This window comes from Salvia splendens, chromosome 9, assembly GCF_004379255.2.
Source record: "Salvia splendens isolate huo1 chromosome 9, SspV2, whole genome shotgun sequence".
Taxonomy (NCBI): Eukaryota; Viridiplantae; Streptophyta; class Magnoliopsida; order Lamiales; family Lamiaceae; genus Salvia; species Salvia splendens.
The window spans coordinates 17,719,773-17,736,808 of record NC_056040.1 but is presented as its reverse complement, the minus strand read 5'-3'; the positions used below and the strand labels follow the sequence as shown (position 1 = coordinate 17,736,808).

At 40.9% G+C, this 17,036-nt stretch overlaps 1 protein-coding gene and 1 pseudogene across 3 annotated transcripts; one reads left to right on the top strand and one right to left on the bottom strand.

Annotated features, from left to right (window-relative positions):
* Positions 1-12,025: 12,025 nt before the first annotated feature.
* On the top strand, positions 12,026-14,486 carry LOC121748579 (zinc finger A20 and AN1 domain-containing stress-associated protein 8-like). 3 transcript variants are annotated; one of them, XM_042143029.1, is made up of 2 exons: positions 12,026-12,160; positions 13,703-14,486. In XM_042143029.1, the coding sequence occupies exon 2, from the start codon at positions 13,715-13,717 to the stop codon at positions 14,207-14,209; it is 495 nt and encodes a 164-aa protein (XP_041998963.1). In that variant the 5' UTR covers positions 12,026-12,160; positions 13,703-13,714; the 3' UTR covers positions 14,210-14,486. The 3 variants fall into 3 exon arrangements, with proteins under 3 accessions (XP_041998963.1, XP_041998965.1, XP_041998964.1); XM_042143031.1 differs by having other exon boundaries at positions 12,062-12,160; positions 13,706-14,486; XM_042143030.1 differs by lacking the exon at positions 12,026-12,160 and adding an exon at positions 12,202-12,392.
* A 125-nt stretch (positions 14,487-14,611) lies between these two features.
* On the bottom strand, positions 14,612-17,022 carry LOC121748578 (annotated as a pseudogene).
* Between the last annotated feature and the right edge of the window lie 14 nt (positions 17,023-17,036).

Genomic DNA, 17,036 nt, shown 5'->3' with positions numbered 1-17,036 from the left:
ATCTACTATTATCTTAAGAAAAATTCTACTCATTTACTTAGCTTGTCAAGCATAGCAACAAAATAAACACTAAAATGCTTAAAAACTAGAAATATCAAAGAAGATCTAGAACACCAGCAGCAAACACCTAGAAAACACATATCGCATAAGCATATTTTCCACTCAATAATACAGTATCCGAAAGACAAAAAAAAAGGAAAAAGAAAACACATACACACTCACTGCATTAGAACACACATACATACATAATGACAATGAGGTGAAATGAATTGAAATTTACAGCCAACACCGGAAACAACTATGTGACCATTAAGAATGTAAATTTTTTTGCGATTACAGCTTACTAGGGCATCCAATGATGCTGGCATTGGCGAGGTTACAAGCAGTTTGCTGAATATCAATCAAATAAAACACATTGAAAGCAGTTTATGAATGCACTTCTTCGTGCAGCTCAATTACCTCAGCACGTGTTTATGAATTCGAAGAAAATCCAGAGAAAATCATAGAAATGTGATCGAACGAATTGGAGAAAATCCAGCAAACCTTGCTACTGAAATTAGAATTGAATTTGAAGAAACGTGAAGAATTGTTAAATTCTATAAATTCTGTCCCACATCGACTTGGTGAAGATCCCATCTAATCTATATAAGTGTGGATAACCCTCCCCCTTATGAGGCCTTTTAAGGGGTGAGTGGCCCATTTCTAATATGGTATCAGAGTGGGCCCAAGTCGATGATGGTTTTCTCTTTTGTAGAAATCATGGTATTAAATATGCCCGGTCAATGGATTTTGACCAAATAATAAATGTGACGAGACATTTAATTTTGTGAAATTAAATGACATAGCGTCGATCTACATTTTACGTAGATAAATGTAGTATATTCACTTCTTTTGTAGAAATCATGGTATTAAATATGCCCGGTCAATGGATTTTGACCAAATAATAAATGTGACGAGACATTTAATTTTGTGAAATTAAATGACATAGCGTCGATCTACATTTTACGTAGATAAATGTAGTACTATATTCACTTTCTCAAATCCGATTTCCGGTGAGTGAGAAATAGTGGATTAAAGTTGGGCATAATTAGCTTTTAATTAAAGCTTGGAGTTGGAGCTTAGGGAATAATTAACTAGTGTTAATTATCCCACATTGGAGGATTAACACATCTTTTAATGTGTATAAATTAAGTGACTTTATGTTACTTAATAATTATAGTGGACCAAGATGGGTGAAAGAGCCCACACGCGCGCACACGCGCGCGCCGTCGCCGCCGCCCGCCCGAGCCCGTGCTCGTGCACGTGCTCGCGCTCGCGGCCGCGGGCCGCGGGCCCCGATCTCGATCTTGGGCTTGGACTTGGACTTGGACTTGGACTTGGATCTTGGCAATTGGTCTTTGGGCTTGGGGCTTGGCCCAAACTATTCTTTTTGGACCACCGCCGAGTCAGCAATCCAAGTGGCTTGACACGTCGTCAAGCGAGGCACAGTCACGGCTGCCACGTGAGAAATCCACACGCTCCACATGCGAAAGGCACACGCCTGCCGCACGCTCGTAACCGACGTCGGTTACGAATCTGCCATGATGAGCCTCCATGGCTCGGTTGACCCTGCATGGTGGCTTGGCCTATAAATAGGCTAGCCATACCACTGCATTAGGACACACAATTCCAAGCATTCTCTGCATCATAAGCTCTCTCCCTCTCTGCATTGTCTTTCTGTCGAAGCTCTGCCCTCTCCTCCATCCAGTTCGCCGGAGCTCTACTGATTGCGGTGCTGCATCAAAAGAGACGTAGTCGTTTTACCTTTGGGGACGAAACACCAAACCGAAGAGCACTACCGGGGCGTATCTCGTCTTGCGGGAAGAGGCCTCCTCGACTCGGCTAAACATTCACGGTTTATTTGTTTCATTGTAATTCAGTTCAGTTTCGTTTCTTGTATTCCTTCTTTTGGGTTGTATTACGCCCGGCTTTTATCTCTTGTAATCCTTAGATCCAACAATCGCAAGACGAGATAACTTGCTTTTGAAGGGTTTTTGACCTCTAAACTGAACTTAAAATTTCGAAACTTAATACACCTTTGCTGGAGATGTCGACGGAATCCAACACCACCGCTGCCGCCACCACCGCCGCCATTCCTTCAACCATGGCGACCACTGGACCTGTCAACACGTCGTCGATTCCGACGATGATGCCCACTCCCGGGCGCTATCCTTCTTCCTCAACAACCCCTTGGGAGTTCGTTAACCCCCTTGGGCTCACTGGTGGATCCACTTCGAGTGGGTCGGTTGGTTCCACTTTGAGTGGTTCCTTCGGGTCCTTTAATGGATCGAGTGCTGGGGCCTTCGGGTCTCACACGGGTGTTGGGGCCTTCGGGTCTCACACGAATGCTGGGGCCTTCGGGTCTCATGCGGGTGCTAGTCCCTTCGGGGCTGGTACGACCATGGCGGGCTCTATGCCTAACGTGAATGGTGGGGGCTCTATGCCCAACCACGTTGTTGGCTCCTTCGGGGGCAACGGAATTGGTTCCTTCCAAGGACCAACTGCGGCACCTTTGGCACCAAGAATGATGCCACCTGCCGAGAAGCCACCAAAGTTTGGAGGATCTGACTTCAAGCGGTGGTATCAAAAGATGTTGTTCTACTTGACAACATTGGGCGTCGCCAACTTCCTCACGGAGAACGAGCCGCCCGCGCCAAGCGACCAAGAGACTAGGCTCGAAGTCATGGCGGACTATGAAGCTTGGAGAAAAGGGGATTATCTATGTAAAAATTTTATTTTAAGTGCATTAGATGATAGCCTCTATAATGTATACTCCAATGTAACCACATCTAAACAAATGTGGGAAAACCTAGAAAAGAAGTATAGCATAGATAATGCTGCAGGGACGGAACAAGTTGTAGCATCCAAGTTTATGGACTACAAAATGGTCGACTCTCGACCCGTCATGGAGCAAGTCCAAGAGCTCCAAATGATCATCCACTCATTAGTGACTGAAGGGATGACCTTGCCCGATAAATTCCTAAGGTGCACGATCATTGACAAGCTCCCTCCAAGTTGGAAGGACTTCAAGAGTTATCTCAAGCACAAGCGAAAGCAGATGACCCTTGAAGACTTGATCGTGAAGTTGCGCATCGAGGCCGACGTGCGCAAAAGTGATCAAAAGGCTAAGGGATTCGCCCCAAATGAAGCCAAGGCCAATCTGTTGGAGCGGGGCGGGCCCTCCAACAAACGCCCTCGCCCAAACCGTCCAAATGACAAAGGGAAGGGAAAGCAGCCTTCAAAGAAGTTTGAAGGCGACTGCTACAAGTGTGGCAAACCAGGCCACTTTGCTAAAGACTGCCGCAGCAAGAAGAAGAAGCCGGCTGCCCACGTCGTTGAGAAGGAGTTCAAGGACTGGGATGAGAACGACCTCATTGCTATGGTCACTGAAGAGGTCAACCTTGTTAACAACAACAAGGGTGGCTGGTATATTGATACCGGCGCTACTGCACATGTTTGCGCAGATAGGAGTATGTTCTCCACATACAACAACATTGAAGGGAGAAAGATAAACATGGGGAATCAAGCCTCGTCTGAAATCCTCGGAGTTGGTGATGTAATCCTCAAGATGACGTCTGGCGTCTCAATCACCTTGAAGGATGCGCTGCACGTTCCGGACATCCGGAAGAACCTAGTTTCAGGATCAATACTAGTGAATAAGGGTTTTAAACTTGTATTTGAATCCGATAGGTTTGCATTGTATAAGTTTGGGAAGTCCCTCGGAAAAGGTTATGTAACCGACGGACTTTTCAAGCTTAGTGTAGAAACACTGCGTGTTCCAAAGCCACTGGCTAATAAGAATAAAGCATCTACTTCCTCTTATTTGATTGAGTCTTCAAATTTGTGGCATTGTAGATTGGGTAGGGCTGGCAAATCGTGCGGATTGGGTTGTTATCGGGTCAACCTGATAATGACCCAACCCAATAAGGCCTAACCTGAACCCGACCTGTTAAGAAAACTGCAAATCCGAACACGAACCCGACCTGCTACCTTCAAATCCGAACACGACCTGCACCCGACACGAACCCGTTATCGACACGATATAATATGGGTTGACACGACACGATAACAACCCGAACCTGATATTACACGATTAAAACATAATATTACACGATTAAACCTTAATTTTTAACCTATCCAAGCCCCTTGGCCTAGCGGTAAAGGGTGCTGGATACCGCGTCCATCCTGGAGGTCTCGAGTTCGAACCTTGGGTGGCGTAATTTGTCTTTCCTCCTTGTTATAGGAGTTGATTTGTAATTTCCTCCTTCATATATATGATATAAATATATGAAGTTAATTTTTAAAAAAAAAAAAAAAAAAAAAAACCTTAATTTTTAACCTAATTTACACAATTAAAATTCATTTTATACTATTTAAACCTAATTTATAAGAAACTAAAACATTAAAGTAATATATATATTTTTAAATAATAATAAAAATATTATTATTATTTTTTAATGGGTTACCCGTATCCGACCCGAACCCAACCCGAAATTATCGGGTTCTTAATGGGTCAACCCAGTAAGGACACGGATCCATTAAGACTTGACTCCAACCCAATAATTTCATGCGGATTCGTGTCGGATTATCGTGTCGTGTCGAAAATTGACAGCCCTAAGATTGGGACATGTTAATTCAAAAGCTATTAAAAGATTAGTGAATTTAGATTTACTAAAGACTAATGAATTGGATACCCAAGATAAATGTGAAATTTGTCTTGAAGCAAAAATGACTAAGTTGTCGTTTCACTCGGTTGAACGAAGCACAAAAACCCTTGAATTAATTCACACGGACGTATGTGATTTAAAGATGGTGCAAACAAGAGATGGTAAAAAGTACTTTATCACTTTCATAGATGATTGCACAAGGTATTGCTACATTTATCTTTTAAGAAGTAAAGATGAAGCAATAGAAGCGTTCAAAAATTATAAGAACGAAGTTGAGAATCAACTTGGTTGTAAAATCAAAATGATTCGAAGCGATAGAGGAGGCGAATATGTAGCCCCGTTTGAGGAGTTATGCAACGCAAGTGGTATAATTCATCAAACAACTGCTCCATATTCACCACAATCTAATGGTGTTGCAGAACGCAAAAATCGAACTCTAAAAGAGATGATGAATGCACTGCTTCTAACTTCAGGATTACCACATAACATGTGGGGGGAAGCTGTTTTGACAGCCAACTATATCTTGAATAAGATCCCTCTCAAAGGAAAAGATGTCACTCCTTATGAGTTGTGGAAGGGAAGGAAGCCATCCTACAAATACCTCAAAGTGTGGGGGTGTTTGGCAAAGGTGATGGTTCCTCCGCCCAAAGAAGTTACAATCGGACCTAAGACGGTTGATTGCATCTTCATTGGATATGCACTTAACAGTAGTGCATATCGATTTGTTGTTCACAAGTCTGAAATATCGACTATCACAGTAGGAACAACAATTGAGTCGAGGAATGCTGTATTTCTCGAAAATACATTTCCTTGTAAAGACAAGGAAAAAGTCTCAACCAATTCTGAGACAAGAATTGAAGAAGTCACTAGTTCTAAACAAGTGGAAGAAGAAGCCACTAGTTCTAAATCAGCAGATGCGGAACCTGAATCGCCAAGCGTGCAAGGCCCGATCCAAAAGATACAGTACTAAGACGTGGTAATAGAGTCAGAACACCAAAAACTTTTGGTCCTGACTACATTGCTTTCATGTTGGATGAAGAACCAACATTGATAAAAGTAGCCTTTGCTGGCCCAGACGGGCTGCATTGGAGAGAAGCTGTTCAAAGCGAAATTGATTCAATTTTGCTAAACCACACATGGGTGTTGGTTGATTTACCCGAAGGTGCTAAACCTTTAGGATGCAAATGGGTTCTTAAAAGAAAGTTTAAGGCCGATGGAACAGTTGATAAGTATAAAGCCCGATTAGTAGTAAAGGGTTTTAAACAAAAGGAAGGACATGACTTCTTCGATACCTATTCACCTGTAACAAGGATTACATCTATACGAGTGCTTCTCGCTATTGCTGCATTGCACAATCTTGAGATTCATCAAATGGATGTAAAGACCGCGTTTCTAAATGGTGAACTAGAAGATGAAATCTATATGGAACAACCCGAAGGGTTTGTAGTACCTGGACAAGAGAAAAAGGTATGCAAGCTCGTAAAGTCCCTATATGGATTGAAACAAGCGCCATTGCAATGGCACTTGAAGTTTGATAATGTGATGTTATCAAATGTTTAAAATCAACGAGTGCGACAAATGTGTCTACATCAAGAGCACTAATAACGGTCATGTTATAGTGTGTCTCTACGTTGATGATATGTTAATCTTGGGTAGCAACACTCAAGTAATTAACGATACAAAGGCCATGTTAAAGAGAAACTTTGACATGAAAGACATGGGCCTAGCCGATGTAATTCTTGGAATGAAGATTCTAAGAACGAATGATGGAATCATCTTAACACAATCACATTATGTTGAGAAGATATTGAATAAATTCAAAGCCTATGATGGCGTGCCGGTTAAGACTCCAATTGAACTCGACGTTCACTTGAGCAAAAACAAAGGCGAGCCCGTTGCACAAGAAGAGTATGCACGGGTCATCGGGTGCATTATGTACTTGACTAATTGCACTCGACCTGACATTGCTTGTGCCGTGAACAAGTTGAGTCGTTACACGAGCAATCCAAGCAAAGAGCATTGGAGAGCTCTTGTGAGGGTTTTGAGATATTTAAAACACACTCAAAATCTTGGGCTACACTTCTCGAGATACCCCCCGGTACTTGAAGGGTACTGTGATGCCAATTGGATATCCGATAATAGAGACTCACTTTCAACAAGTGGATATGTCTTTACTATTGGGGGTGGTGCTGTATCGTGGAAATCCACAAAACAGACCTGTATAGCCCGATCAACAATGGAATCGGAGTTCATTGCCTTGGATAAGGCTGGTGAGGAAGCCGAGTGGCTTAAGAACTTCCTTGAAGACATTCCATGTTGGTCTAAGCCAGTGCCACCAGTGCTGATCCACTGCGATAGCCAAGCAGCTATTGGAAGGGCAAACAATGGCTTCTATAACGGTAAGTCTCGACATATACGTCGACGACATAACACCGTGAGACATTTGATCACAACAGGGGTGATTACAATTAACTATGTGAAGTCAATAGATAATCTAGCGGATCCGCTAACCAAAGGGTTAAACCGTGATCAAATGAATAAGTTGCTAGAGGGAATGAGTTTGAAATCCACAAACTAAAGAACTATCATAGTGGTAACCCAACCATGATGACTGGAGATCCCAAGAACTTGGTTCAAAGGGACAACTAAGCTATGAGAGTTCATGAGAAACACTCAACTATATCTATTCCCTAGAGAGCAATAGAGTGTTGGAGAGCTTGTCTAGTGGTAAAGGCTAAGTCTATGACTTTTAATGGTTCTTAAGGATCTCAAAGAGATGGAATTCTCAAAGAGACCAAGTATGGCAAGGTACTTGACTAAGAATCACCTATGTAAGTGCGAAGTGTGGTCGCTTCATAAAAAATGCACTTATGAATCCAAAGTGGTGTCCAAGACCGCAATGGACACAAAACGTGAGAACGGATGAGGTTGAGGTGTTTAAGCGTTAACACCATTGTCTCGGTGCACGCCGTGGGGGATTAGTTCAAAGCATCGCGCTACTAAGCCGCCTGTGTATCCGATGGTGTCGACTATGGAGGGTTCAAAGTCAACAACTACCTATCCTTATGCTTATATACCTCTCGAGGGTTGAGCTTGTGTCTGCATGCATATGCATTCGGCTATTTCCACTCATGTCGGGGATTGTAGAAATCATGGTATTAAATATGCCCGGTCAATGGATTTTGACCAAATAATAAATGTGACGAGACATTTAATTTTGTGAAATTAAATGACATAGCGTCGATCTACATTTTACGTAGATAAATGTAGTATATTCACTTTCTCAAATCCGATTTCCGGTGAGTGAGAAATAGTGGATTAAAGTTGGGCATAATTAGCTTTTAATTAAAGCTTGAAGTTGGAGCTTAGGGAATAATTAACTAGTGTTAATTATCCCACATTGGAGAATTAACACATCTTTTAATGTGTATAAATTAAGTGACTTTATGTTACTTAATAATTATAGTGGACCAAGATGGGCGAAAGGCACACGCCTGCCACACGCTCGCTGCCACACGCTCGTAACCGACGTCGGTTACGAATCTGCCATGATGAGCCTTCATGGCTCGGTTGACCCTGCATGGTGGCTTGGCCTATAAATAGGCTAGCCATACCACTGCATTAGGACACACAATTCCAAGCATTCTCTGCATCATAAGCTCTCTCCCTCTCTGCATTGTCTTTCTGTCGAAGCTCTGCCCTCTCCTCCATCCAGTTCGCCGGAGCTCTACTGATTGCGGTGCTGCATCAAAAGAGACGTAGTCGTTTTACCTTTGGGGACGAAACGCCAAACCGAAGAGCACTACCGGGGCGTATCTCGTCTTGCGGGAAGAGGCCTCCTCGACTCGGCTAAACATTCACGGTTTATTTGTTTCATTGTAATTCAGTTCAGTTTCGTTTCTTGTATTCCTTCTTTTGGGTTGTATTACGCCCGGCTTTTATCTCTTGTAATCCTTAGATCCAACATCTTTATCTCTTATCTACCTCACGAGTGGAAGACCGATGTCCTTTCCCTCACGAGTGGAAGACCGATGTCCTTTCCGGCCACATCGATGATGGTTTCTCTTGCATTGCCTACCCACGTGATGGAAGACCGGCCTTAACTTGCATTGCCTACCCACGTGATGGAAGACCGGCCTTTTAAGGGGTGAGTGGCCCATTTCTAATAAGAATCAATATAAATTAGAGCGATAAGCAGCTAAATAATTCAGCAAGAGAGAGACCTCACCGAAGGAAAGCTGAAAGCTGTTGCTGGCGGAGCAAGAAGCCAGCGGTGGAGCAAGGGCAACCGGTGGCAAAGCAATAGGCCGGCGGTAGAGCAAGGGCAACCGGTGGCAGAGCAGGACATCGGCGGCACAGAACGAGAATTTGGGAATTTGAGAAATGGAGAAATGCGAAGAGAGAATTTGGAAATTGGAGAAATGGGAAACATAATTTGAGGCAAAATAATTAGTGTTTGAAATGCATAGACTTAGGATGTCAGCCCAAATAATTGGCGGGGGGATTTAAAATATTTGCGAGCTCAACTCATAGGTGCTTGCAAATTATCTCGCAAATTTCTATGAAAAAAGAAAGCATACGTTTGCAAGCACTATTTGCTTACTATATTGCGAGCACAGAAATAATTGCTCGCAAATGCACTCGAAATATATTTTTCAACCAATATTTTGCATTTTGCTCGCGATTTTGCTTGCAGTTCTTCCAGAATTTGTAAGCACTACATGTGCTTGCAAATTGATGCTTGAAAATAGGCATTTTTTTGTAGTGATTTTTCGTTTAAATTTCTTTTAATTAAAATATCATTACTATACCTTGATTTTTTGTTAACTAGTATTAGTATTTTCCATTCTAAAATATAGTAGATACATAATTTTCACATCCTTTTGTAAGTATATTAATTCTAGTATTTACCATTGTCATTATTTTTGTGCAAAAATTGATATTAAAGGATAATTTTAATGAAAAACATTTAATTAAAGGAAGTCATCTATATAGCCTAAATTAAATGAGACACACTTCAATATAATTAAAGGAAATAGTAGTAATATTTATGCACAATATATATGTATCTACGACTTTTACGTAATTAATTATGCATTGAAGTGAAATAAAATAAGGGAATTCAAACATACGATTGGACTTAGATTAGATCGTTGAAGAATATATATGATTCGTCGTATTTTAGAATTTCATAATTAAATCTTATTATAATCTTTATAGATATTTAAAAAGTTCATAATTATCTGAAAAATAAAAAATTAAGAAATAATTCTAAATTATTATCTTACTGCAGCAAATACATTATGTTTCTAAATCACTGTTCATTAAACTCTACTAGCAAGCATGCCTGAAAATAAACCAATTAACTCAATACTGAATTTACAACAATTCCTTAAAAAAAGTTGATTTCGATGATCATATGTACTCCTCAAACAAGCTAATAATAGCGAAATTTGACTTGATTAGTTGTTCGAACAAATAATAGTTGAGGTAAAAAATGCATTCATTTGTTATTTAAATGCACATAAATTCCATTAATTTAGACTGCAAACAATTAGTACTATATGATGAGTAGTCATTATTGCTAGTCCAAAATGCATTCATTTGTTATTTAAATGCACATAAATTCCATTAATTTAGACTATAAAATAGAGGAAAGGCCAAAATTGGTCATAAACATATGATCATTTTACGATTTTGATCATAAATATTACGTTTTGAATTATTTGGTCTCACACATTTCAACTCGGGCCAGACTCAGCCTAAAATGGATGGAGCCGTTAAATAGTAACAGTCAACATGTGTTAACCCGATTTTGACCGAAATTAAACTCTTAATTTTGATTATTAGCACCCTTAATTTTTATTAGCAACTAATTAATTTAAAATACTGAACAAATAAATTACAAAAAACGTGTTTTCTCCTTCCCTCTTTTTGATTATTCTTGTTCTTCTTTCTCAGTTCTTCTACTTTGAAGAACCCTAGATTTTGCAGCAACCCAAAATTGCAAGTGCCCTTCGTTCGTCAAACCCCCCCCCCCCCCTCATCAAACCATCACCATTTCTATCGTAGTATATGCCTTCTACCGGCGCAATACTAAGAGGCGCCTCTCATCGTTTGCTAGCCTCATCAAGAACCGGTAGCAAGAATTTAAAGAACAACTATGATTTATCCCTGAAAATGCAGCACCGTAAATAGCAATTCCTAAGCAAGTGCCGTTTATTTCTTGATCCTTGGTCATTACCAAACGTAGAAGCATCTATTCGAACGCAAAGCCCTCCAAATTTACATATTTTGTCATCAAACCGGCGATTCTCTCCAAACAATCATCTGGGCTTTGGGATTCCCCATCTTGACAAAAGGATTCGTTTTTTACTCCTAATTGAGGTGAAAAGGTGCATTCTTAAGAAAGGTTCTTGAAAACGTGAGCGAAGCGGGGCGAGGCGGAGGAGGAGTCCCATGAGTAATTAGGAGAGTTGGAGACGAGGCGGTGTTCACCGGAGGAGGAATGGATGGCGGAATTATCACCGGAGCAGTTGAGCGAGGAGTTGGGACATAGTGGGAATTATCGCCAAAATGGGATAAGGGATGCCGAGGAAGGGTGGAGAAGCAGCCGGAGCAATGGAAGCTGAGGGCGGAGTCGTGGAGGACGACGGCGAGAGGGCGAAGGGGTAGAGTGAGGTCTTCGCCAACACCGATATCCTGGATTGCTCTCATCTCCATTTTTAGATTTGTAATGTAAAATTGAAGAAATTGTTACTGGCAAAAAAAAAAGATTTCTAAACATTTTGAGAATATTTGATAAATGAATTATGACAAGAGGGATGAGTTCTTTTTATTTTGGATTTATAATAATATAGTAATTATTTTGGGTTGCTGCAAGAACTAGGGTTCTTCTAAACCCTAAGTAGAAGAACGGAGAAAGAAGAAGAATCCAAAAGAGGGAATGAGAAAACACGTTTAAAGAGGGAAGAAGAAAGAGGAAAGGATTACTTTTATTTTGGGAATTTAGAATAATAATTAGTAGTATTATTTAAAAATGTATTATTGAAATGATTAATTGGGTCAAAATTGAGTTAACACATGTTGGCTGTTACTATTTAACAGCTCCGTCCATTTTGGACTGAGTCTGACCCGAATTGAAATGCGTGGAACCAAATAATTTAAAAATGTTTAAGACCAAAATCATAAAATGCATGTCAATTTTGACCCTCACTCTATAAAATATTAGTAATAATAAATTAATCCTAGAGCGATGGCAAAATGGTAAGAACAAAGTTTGGTGAGGGCAATATAAGTAAATGGCACCGACTCTCTCTCTAATTCCTCACTGTCACCTTTTTCCTCTGTTTCGAATAGAATAAATGCAGATACAACGGAATAATTTAAATCATAATTCAATATCGAGGTCTCTCCCCACCTCTCAAATTGCTCCATTTATCTCTTTGATTAAGGTATTATTTATCCCCGTTTGCATTTTTCGATTGTATTAGACTCAGATTCAGTGATCTGCGCAAGGGTTCTTTGTGTTGCTTCAAAAAATTGAATCTTTTGCGTCTTCAACCTTCTCTTCTATTGCTTTTCTTGTGGGTTAGGAAATACATATAATTAAGTTATTGCTCGTTTATTTTGATTTTTTTTCTAACCTACGATCGCCCTAACGCCTCGTTGTTTATCAATTGGAAGGTCAGATTTTCATTTTGATTAGGTTTTCGAATTCTTTTTGTTGTGGACCTGTAATTGATTCCGGAAGATTGAATTTTTATCGATTGATTTGGGGTTTTAGGAGGTTATTAGATGTTTGAAGCTTTTTAGGTCTAATTTTATTCTGATTTAGGTTTTATTGTGATATTTGGCTTCTGCAAGTTTTATAGTGCATGCGTTTTATTTGTGCTAAATTTGATTGACTCATGAATTTTAGATCGATTTCTAAAAAGAGGATGAATTTGGTTTTGTTATCAGCTATGTTATTCATGTTTTTTCTTTATTTGATTGTGAAAGTGTATTTTTTTAGTGTTTATCAGATGATGATGATTTAGGTGTGCAATTTCAGAATAAATTGGTGAATATCATTGTATTCCTGCCTTATTGATGATGATTTAGGTGTGCAATTTTAGATGATTTAGATATATGGTATTGAAGAAATAATTTGGAATGATATTGATAGGGTTGGTGTGGGGTGAGGAATCACATGTAGATGAAGGATAGATATAGCATCCAGTGAATATCTCAGTTATTTTATCAATATTTCAGGTCCCTTTTGTTGTGATGGTTTGTTTTGCTATGCTTGTGCTCTTGAAATGGTGTTGAGGTTATTGAACTAGCCGATACTAGAGGATTTTCTCTTATTATTACAATGCAACATAGTTTGAAACTATTTATGGAGTATTATTAAATTTAGACAGGTAACTGCATCGGAAATATCATGCTATTGAAGTTGTTAATATAGGTAGTGTGGGCTGCCTTCGATCAAGGATTTTTGAAGTAGCTTTCTGAAAACTTGTTTCCTGATGCAGTATATATGTGTGAAAATGAAGCAACTTTTGGTTTGATAACAAGCTGTAGATTTCCCCTCGGGTTGTCTAATATAGCTCCCACTGACATCCTGTCCATGTTTTGGGATTTTTATTTGATTGATTATTACAAAATTGTATGATTATAGGGTGTTTAAATTGGTTTTGTGCATGTTACTCAGGCTGCTTTTGAGAAGCTTTCCACATTCTTGAGCATTTTGTCGAAAATCTTGAAATCTATACTCTAGTCTCTTTCTTGTTGCATTCTTGTAATTGGGGGTGAATTCAGATATTACAAGTTTGAAATTCTCCTAGTGATGGAAATTCATCCACCACTGACTGGGTTAAGACGGGATTGAATTTGAGCATAGTGTTGATGATGCTTGTAATACATGCTACTTTTGTTGTCTTGATGTGATTTGCGAGCTCAATTAATATTAAGAAAGTCTTATCGCATTGGGCGCTTGTGTTGGTGCATTGCAGAAGCTTGCATAAATGGAGTCCTCCAAGGAGACCGGCTACCAACCTCGAGAAGGCCCGATTCTCTGCATCAACAACTGCGGCTTCTTCGGAAGTGCTGCCACGATGAACATGTGCTCGAAGTGCCATAAAGATATGGTCTTGAAACAGCAGCAGGCCCAATTCGCCGCGGCATCCATCGAGAACATGGTCAATGGCAGCATCAAACAGAAGGAGCCCCTCCCTGCTGATGCAGTGACTGTGGAAGTCGAATTAAAACTTGACTCCCCTCGTCCGACCCTTGACCCGGTGCCAAGCGAGCCGAAGCCAAAGGAGGGACCAAGCAGGTGCACCACCTGCCGCAAGCGTGTGGGCCTGACCGGTTTCAGTTGCAAGTGCGGAAATCTCTTCTGCTCGGTGCACCGCTACTCAGACAAGCACGAGTGCCCGTTCGACTACCGGTCGGCCGCTCAAGATGCCATAGCAAAGGCTAACCCTCTGGTTAAAGCCGATAAGCTCGACAAGATCTGAGAGGCTTTCGGAGTGGTCTTCTATCTTTATGTATTCGGTGATGGTTCGTCATGTAAGTCTTGCCGATTGTCCGCGTTTCTAGAGTTTGTTGGGTGGTGTTTGGGGGGCAAAGATAGGGGGAGAGATTGTGGTTTGTGGAAACTGTGGAGTCGTGTGTCAAATCGGCTAGGGTTGATTACTTTGGTTTGGTGCAGTGTGTAGAAGCTGTTGAATAACATTATTATTGTGGAATTTGCAACTTGATCATCTTTTAATGTTGTATTGCTGAATTTACATACTTCCTCTGCCCCAAGTTAGCAGGTTAGTTGTGGCGTTTCTACCTTAAAAAATCGGGCTTTGGGCTTGTCGTTGAGCCCGAGTCCGTGGATAACGACTGTGAGGAAGCTAGTAAGACTCCAAAAAGAAGTTGGGAATTTCTGTGTCATTGAAAAAAGAAGTCTTACCAATAGTCTCTACAAGAACACTTCCCATTTACAATATGATGAAACCTGCTTATTTCTCTAATTAACAATTCCCTGCTATAAACTTGGGATACAAACTTTGCAAAGCTATGGCAATCAACACAAATCCTCAGATTCTTCATTATGCGTATAGGCTTTGCTTAACAAACATTCATCATACCAAAAGCTAGGGCTAGTTTCTCACTATGCCCAAGCAAGGCTCTCCCCTTCCGCTCGTCGTCCACATCGTGAAGAACGGAACTCAGGTCCGGAGTGTATCCGGCCGCCTTCACCCGATCGACATCTCCCCTACTTTACACAGCAGCACCTCCTCACTGTCAGGACGAGATCGATCGCCCGCATAGAACGTGTGAAGGGTTTGCCCCAACGTGATCCAGCTCTTCCCCGGCTCCTTCACCACCGCCTTCTCCTTCATCAACCGCCTCACTTTCCTCACCTCGTGCCACCTCCCGTCTAACGCGTATACATTACAAAGCATCACGTAGTTTCCTGCATTCTCTGGCTCTATCTCGAGAAGACGATCCGCGGCAACTTTCCCAACTTGGAAGTCCCGGTGAGCCCTACACGCGCCCAGAAGTGAACCCCAGATAGCAGCATTCGGTTTGAGAGGCATTTCTTTCATGAAATGCAACGCCCTCTCTAGCTGACCAGCACGCCCTAGTAAGTCGACAATGCAGCCATAGTGCTCAATACCTAGATCAACACCACCCGCCGATGCTGCCTCATCAAAGAATTGGAGGCCTATTTGTTCCATTCCTCCGTGACTACAGCCGGATAGTACTGTCAAAAGAGTCGTGCCATCGGCCTTGAACTTATTCTCTTCCTTCATGTTACTGTATAACTCAACTACAGATTCCTCATCTCCATGTCTACCATACCCTCATTGCAATCCACGAGATAACACTTCTTTCGCACATTGCATCAAAGATCCTCCTAGCGTAAACTAGGTACCCACATTTTGAGTACATATCAATTAAAGAATTCTCAACAGCAATGTAGAAGGATTGGTGAGATCGGAGGACACGGCCGTGCATTTGCCTTCCGTACTCGAACACAGCAAGCCCCGAAAGTGCAGTCAAAACACAAGCATAAGTAACATAATTAAAAGACATTCCTTCGCTCTGCAACTCACAAAACAGATCAAGAGCCTCTTGATCAAATCCTAGTTGAGCATAACCCGAAACGATAGCAGTGCATGAAACCACATCTCTCTCCGGTAAACCTTCAAACACAAGCCGCTCTTCATGGATATTTCCAGATTTGGCATACAAGTCTAGAAGTGAGCTACCAACATATATATGGGATTCAAAAGGGCTCTTAACTATAAGTGAGTGGATTTGTCTTCCACATTCGAACTGGGAGGCACTCGTGCAAAGAATAACCACTGTAGCGAAAGTGTACTCGTTTGGATTGGTACCTGAAAACTATCACAACATATCATCTTTCATAACTATAAGGGAAAGACAAGAATGCCAAAGTGTGATCATGTTTGAAGAACTACAAAAAACAAACTTAGAGGATATTTGGCTGAGCTTATAATCCATTTAAAATAGCTTTTAAGTTATTTACGAGATTATAAACTCTGGTAAAGTGTTTGGTAAATCTCCTAAACAGCTTATAAGTATAAAAATAAAAATTTAAGTTCAATAATCCCTACTTAGTTTTTCATAATCTTATAAGTAACAATCTATTTATAATTCATCATTTCAGAATACCTGATCTTAGCATTTCCAAAACGAGATGCAAAGCTTCGTTGAAAACCCCGCTCTTGGTATACCCAGAAATCACCGCGGTCCACGACACTACATTTCTCTGTGGCATTTCGTCGAACACCTTCTGCGCGTCATCCAAACATCCACATTTCAAATACAAGACGATAAGCCTCCCGCCAAAGTAGACACGGAGAGCATAACTGGTTTTAATCATGTGGGATTGCGCCGTTTGGCCTGCTTTCACATGCTTCCGACTCACGCAGTCGCGTAGCAGAGCATCATACTCCATGAATCTCATGTCGTGGTCCTGTCCGTGAATTTGTTGCGCTGGCGCATGATTTAGGTTGAAACTGGGTGCTGCGATGTTTGAATTAGGGGAATTGGGAGGGAAGGAATGGAGCTTTGCTGATTGGTGGATTGAGATGGATATAAAGGTTTGGATATTGCGGTGATGGATAAACTTAATGATTCTTCTCAACATTCTTCTTAGAGCTGATATTTATATCCTATTTATAATTGTAAATTATCATCAAATAAATTGATCTGATAATAGTAATACTACCTTGGAATTGCAATTTTTTTTACACTTCATATAACAAAGTCATGCTCAGGAGTACTTCCTCCACCGGAGCAACCTGAATCACCGTTGCCATC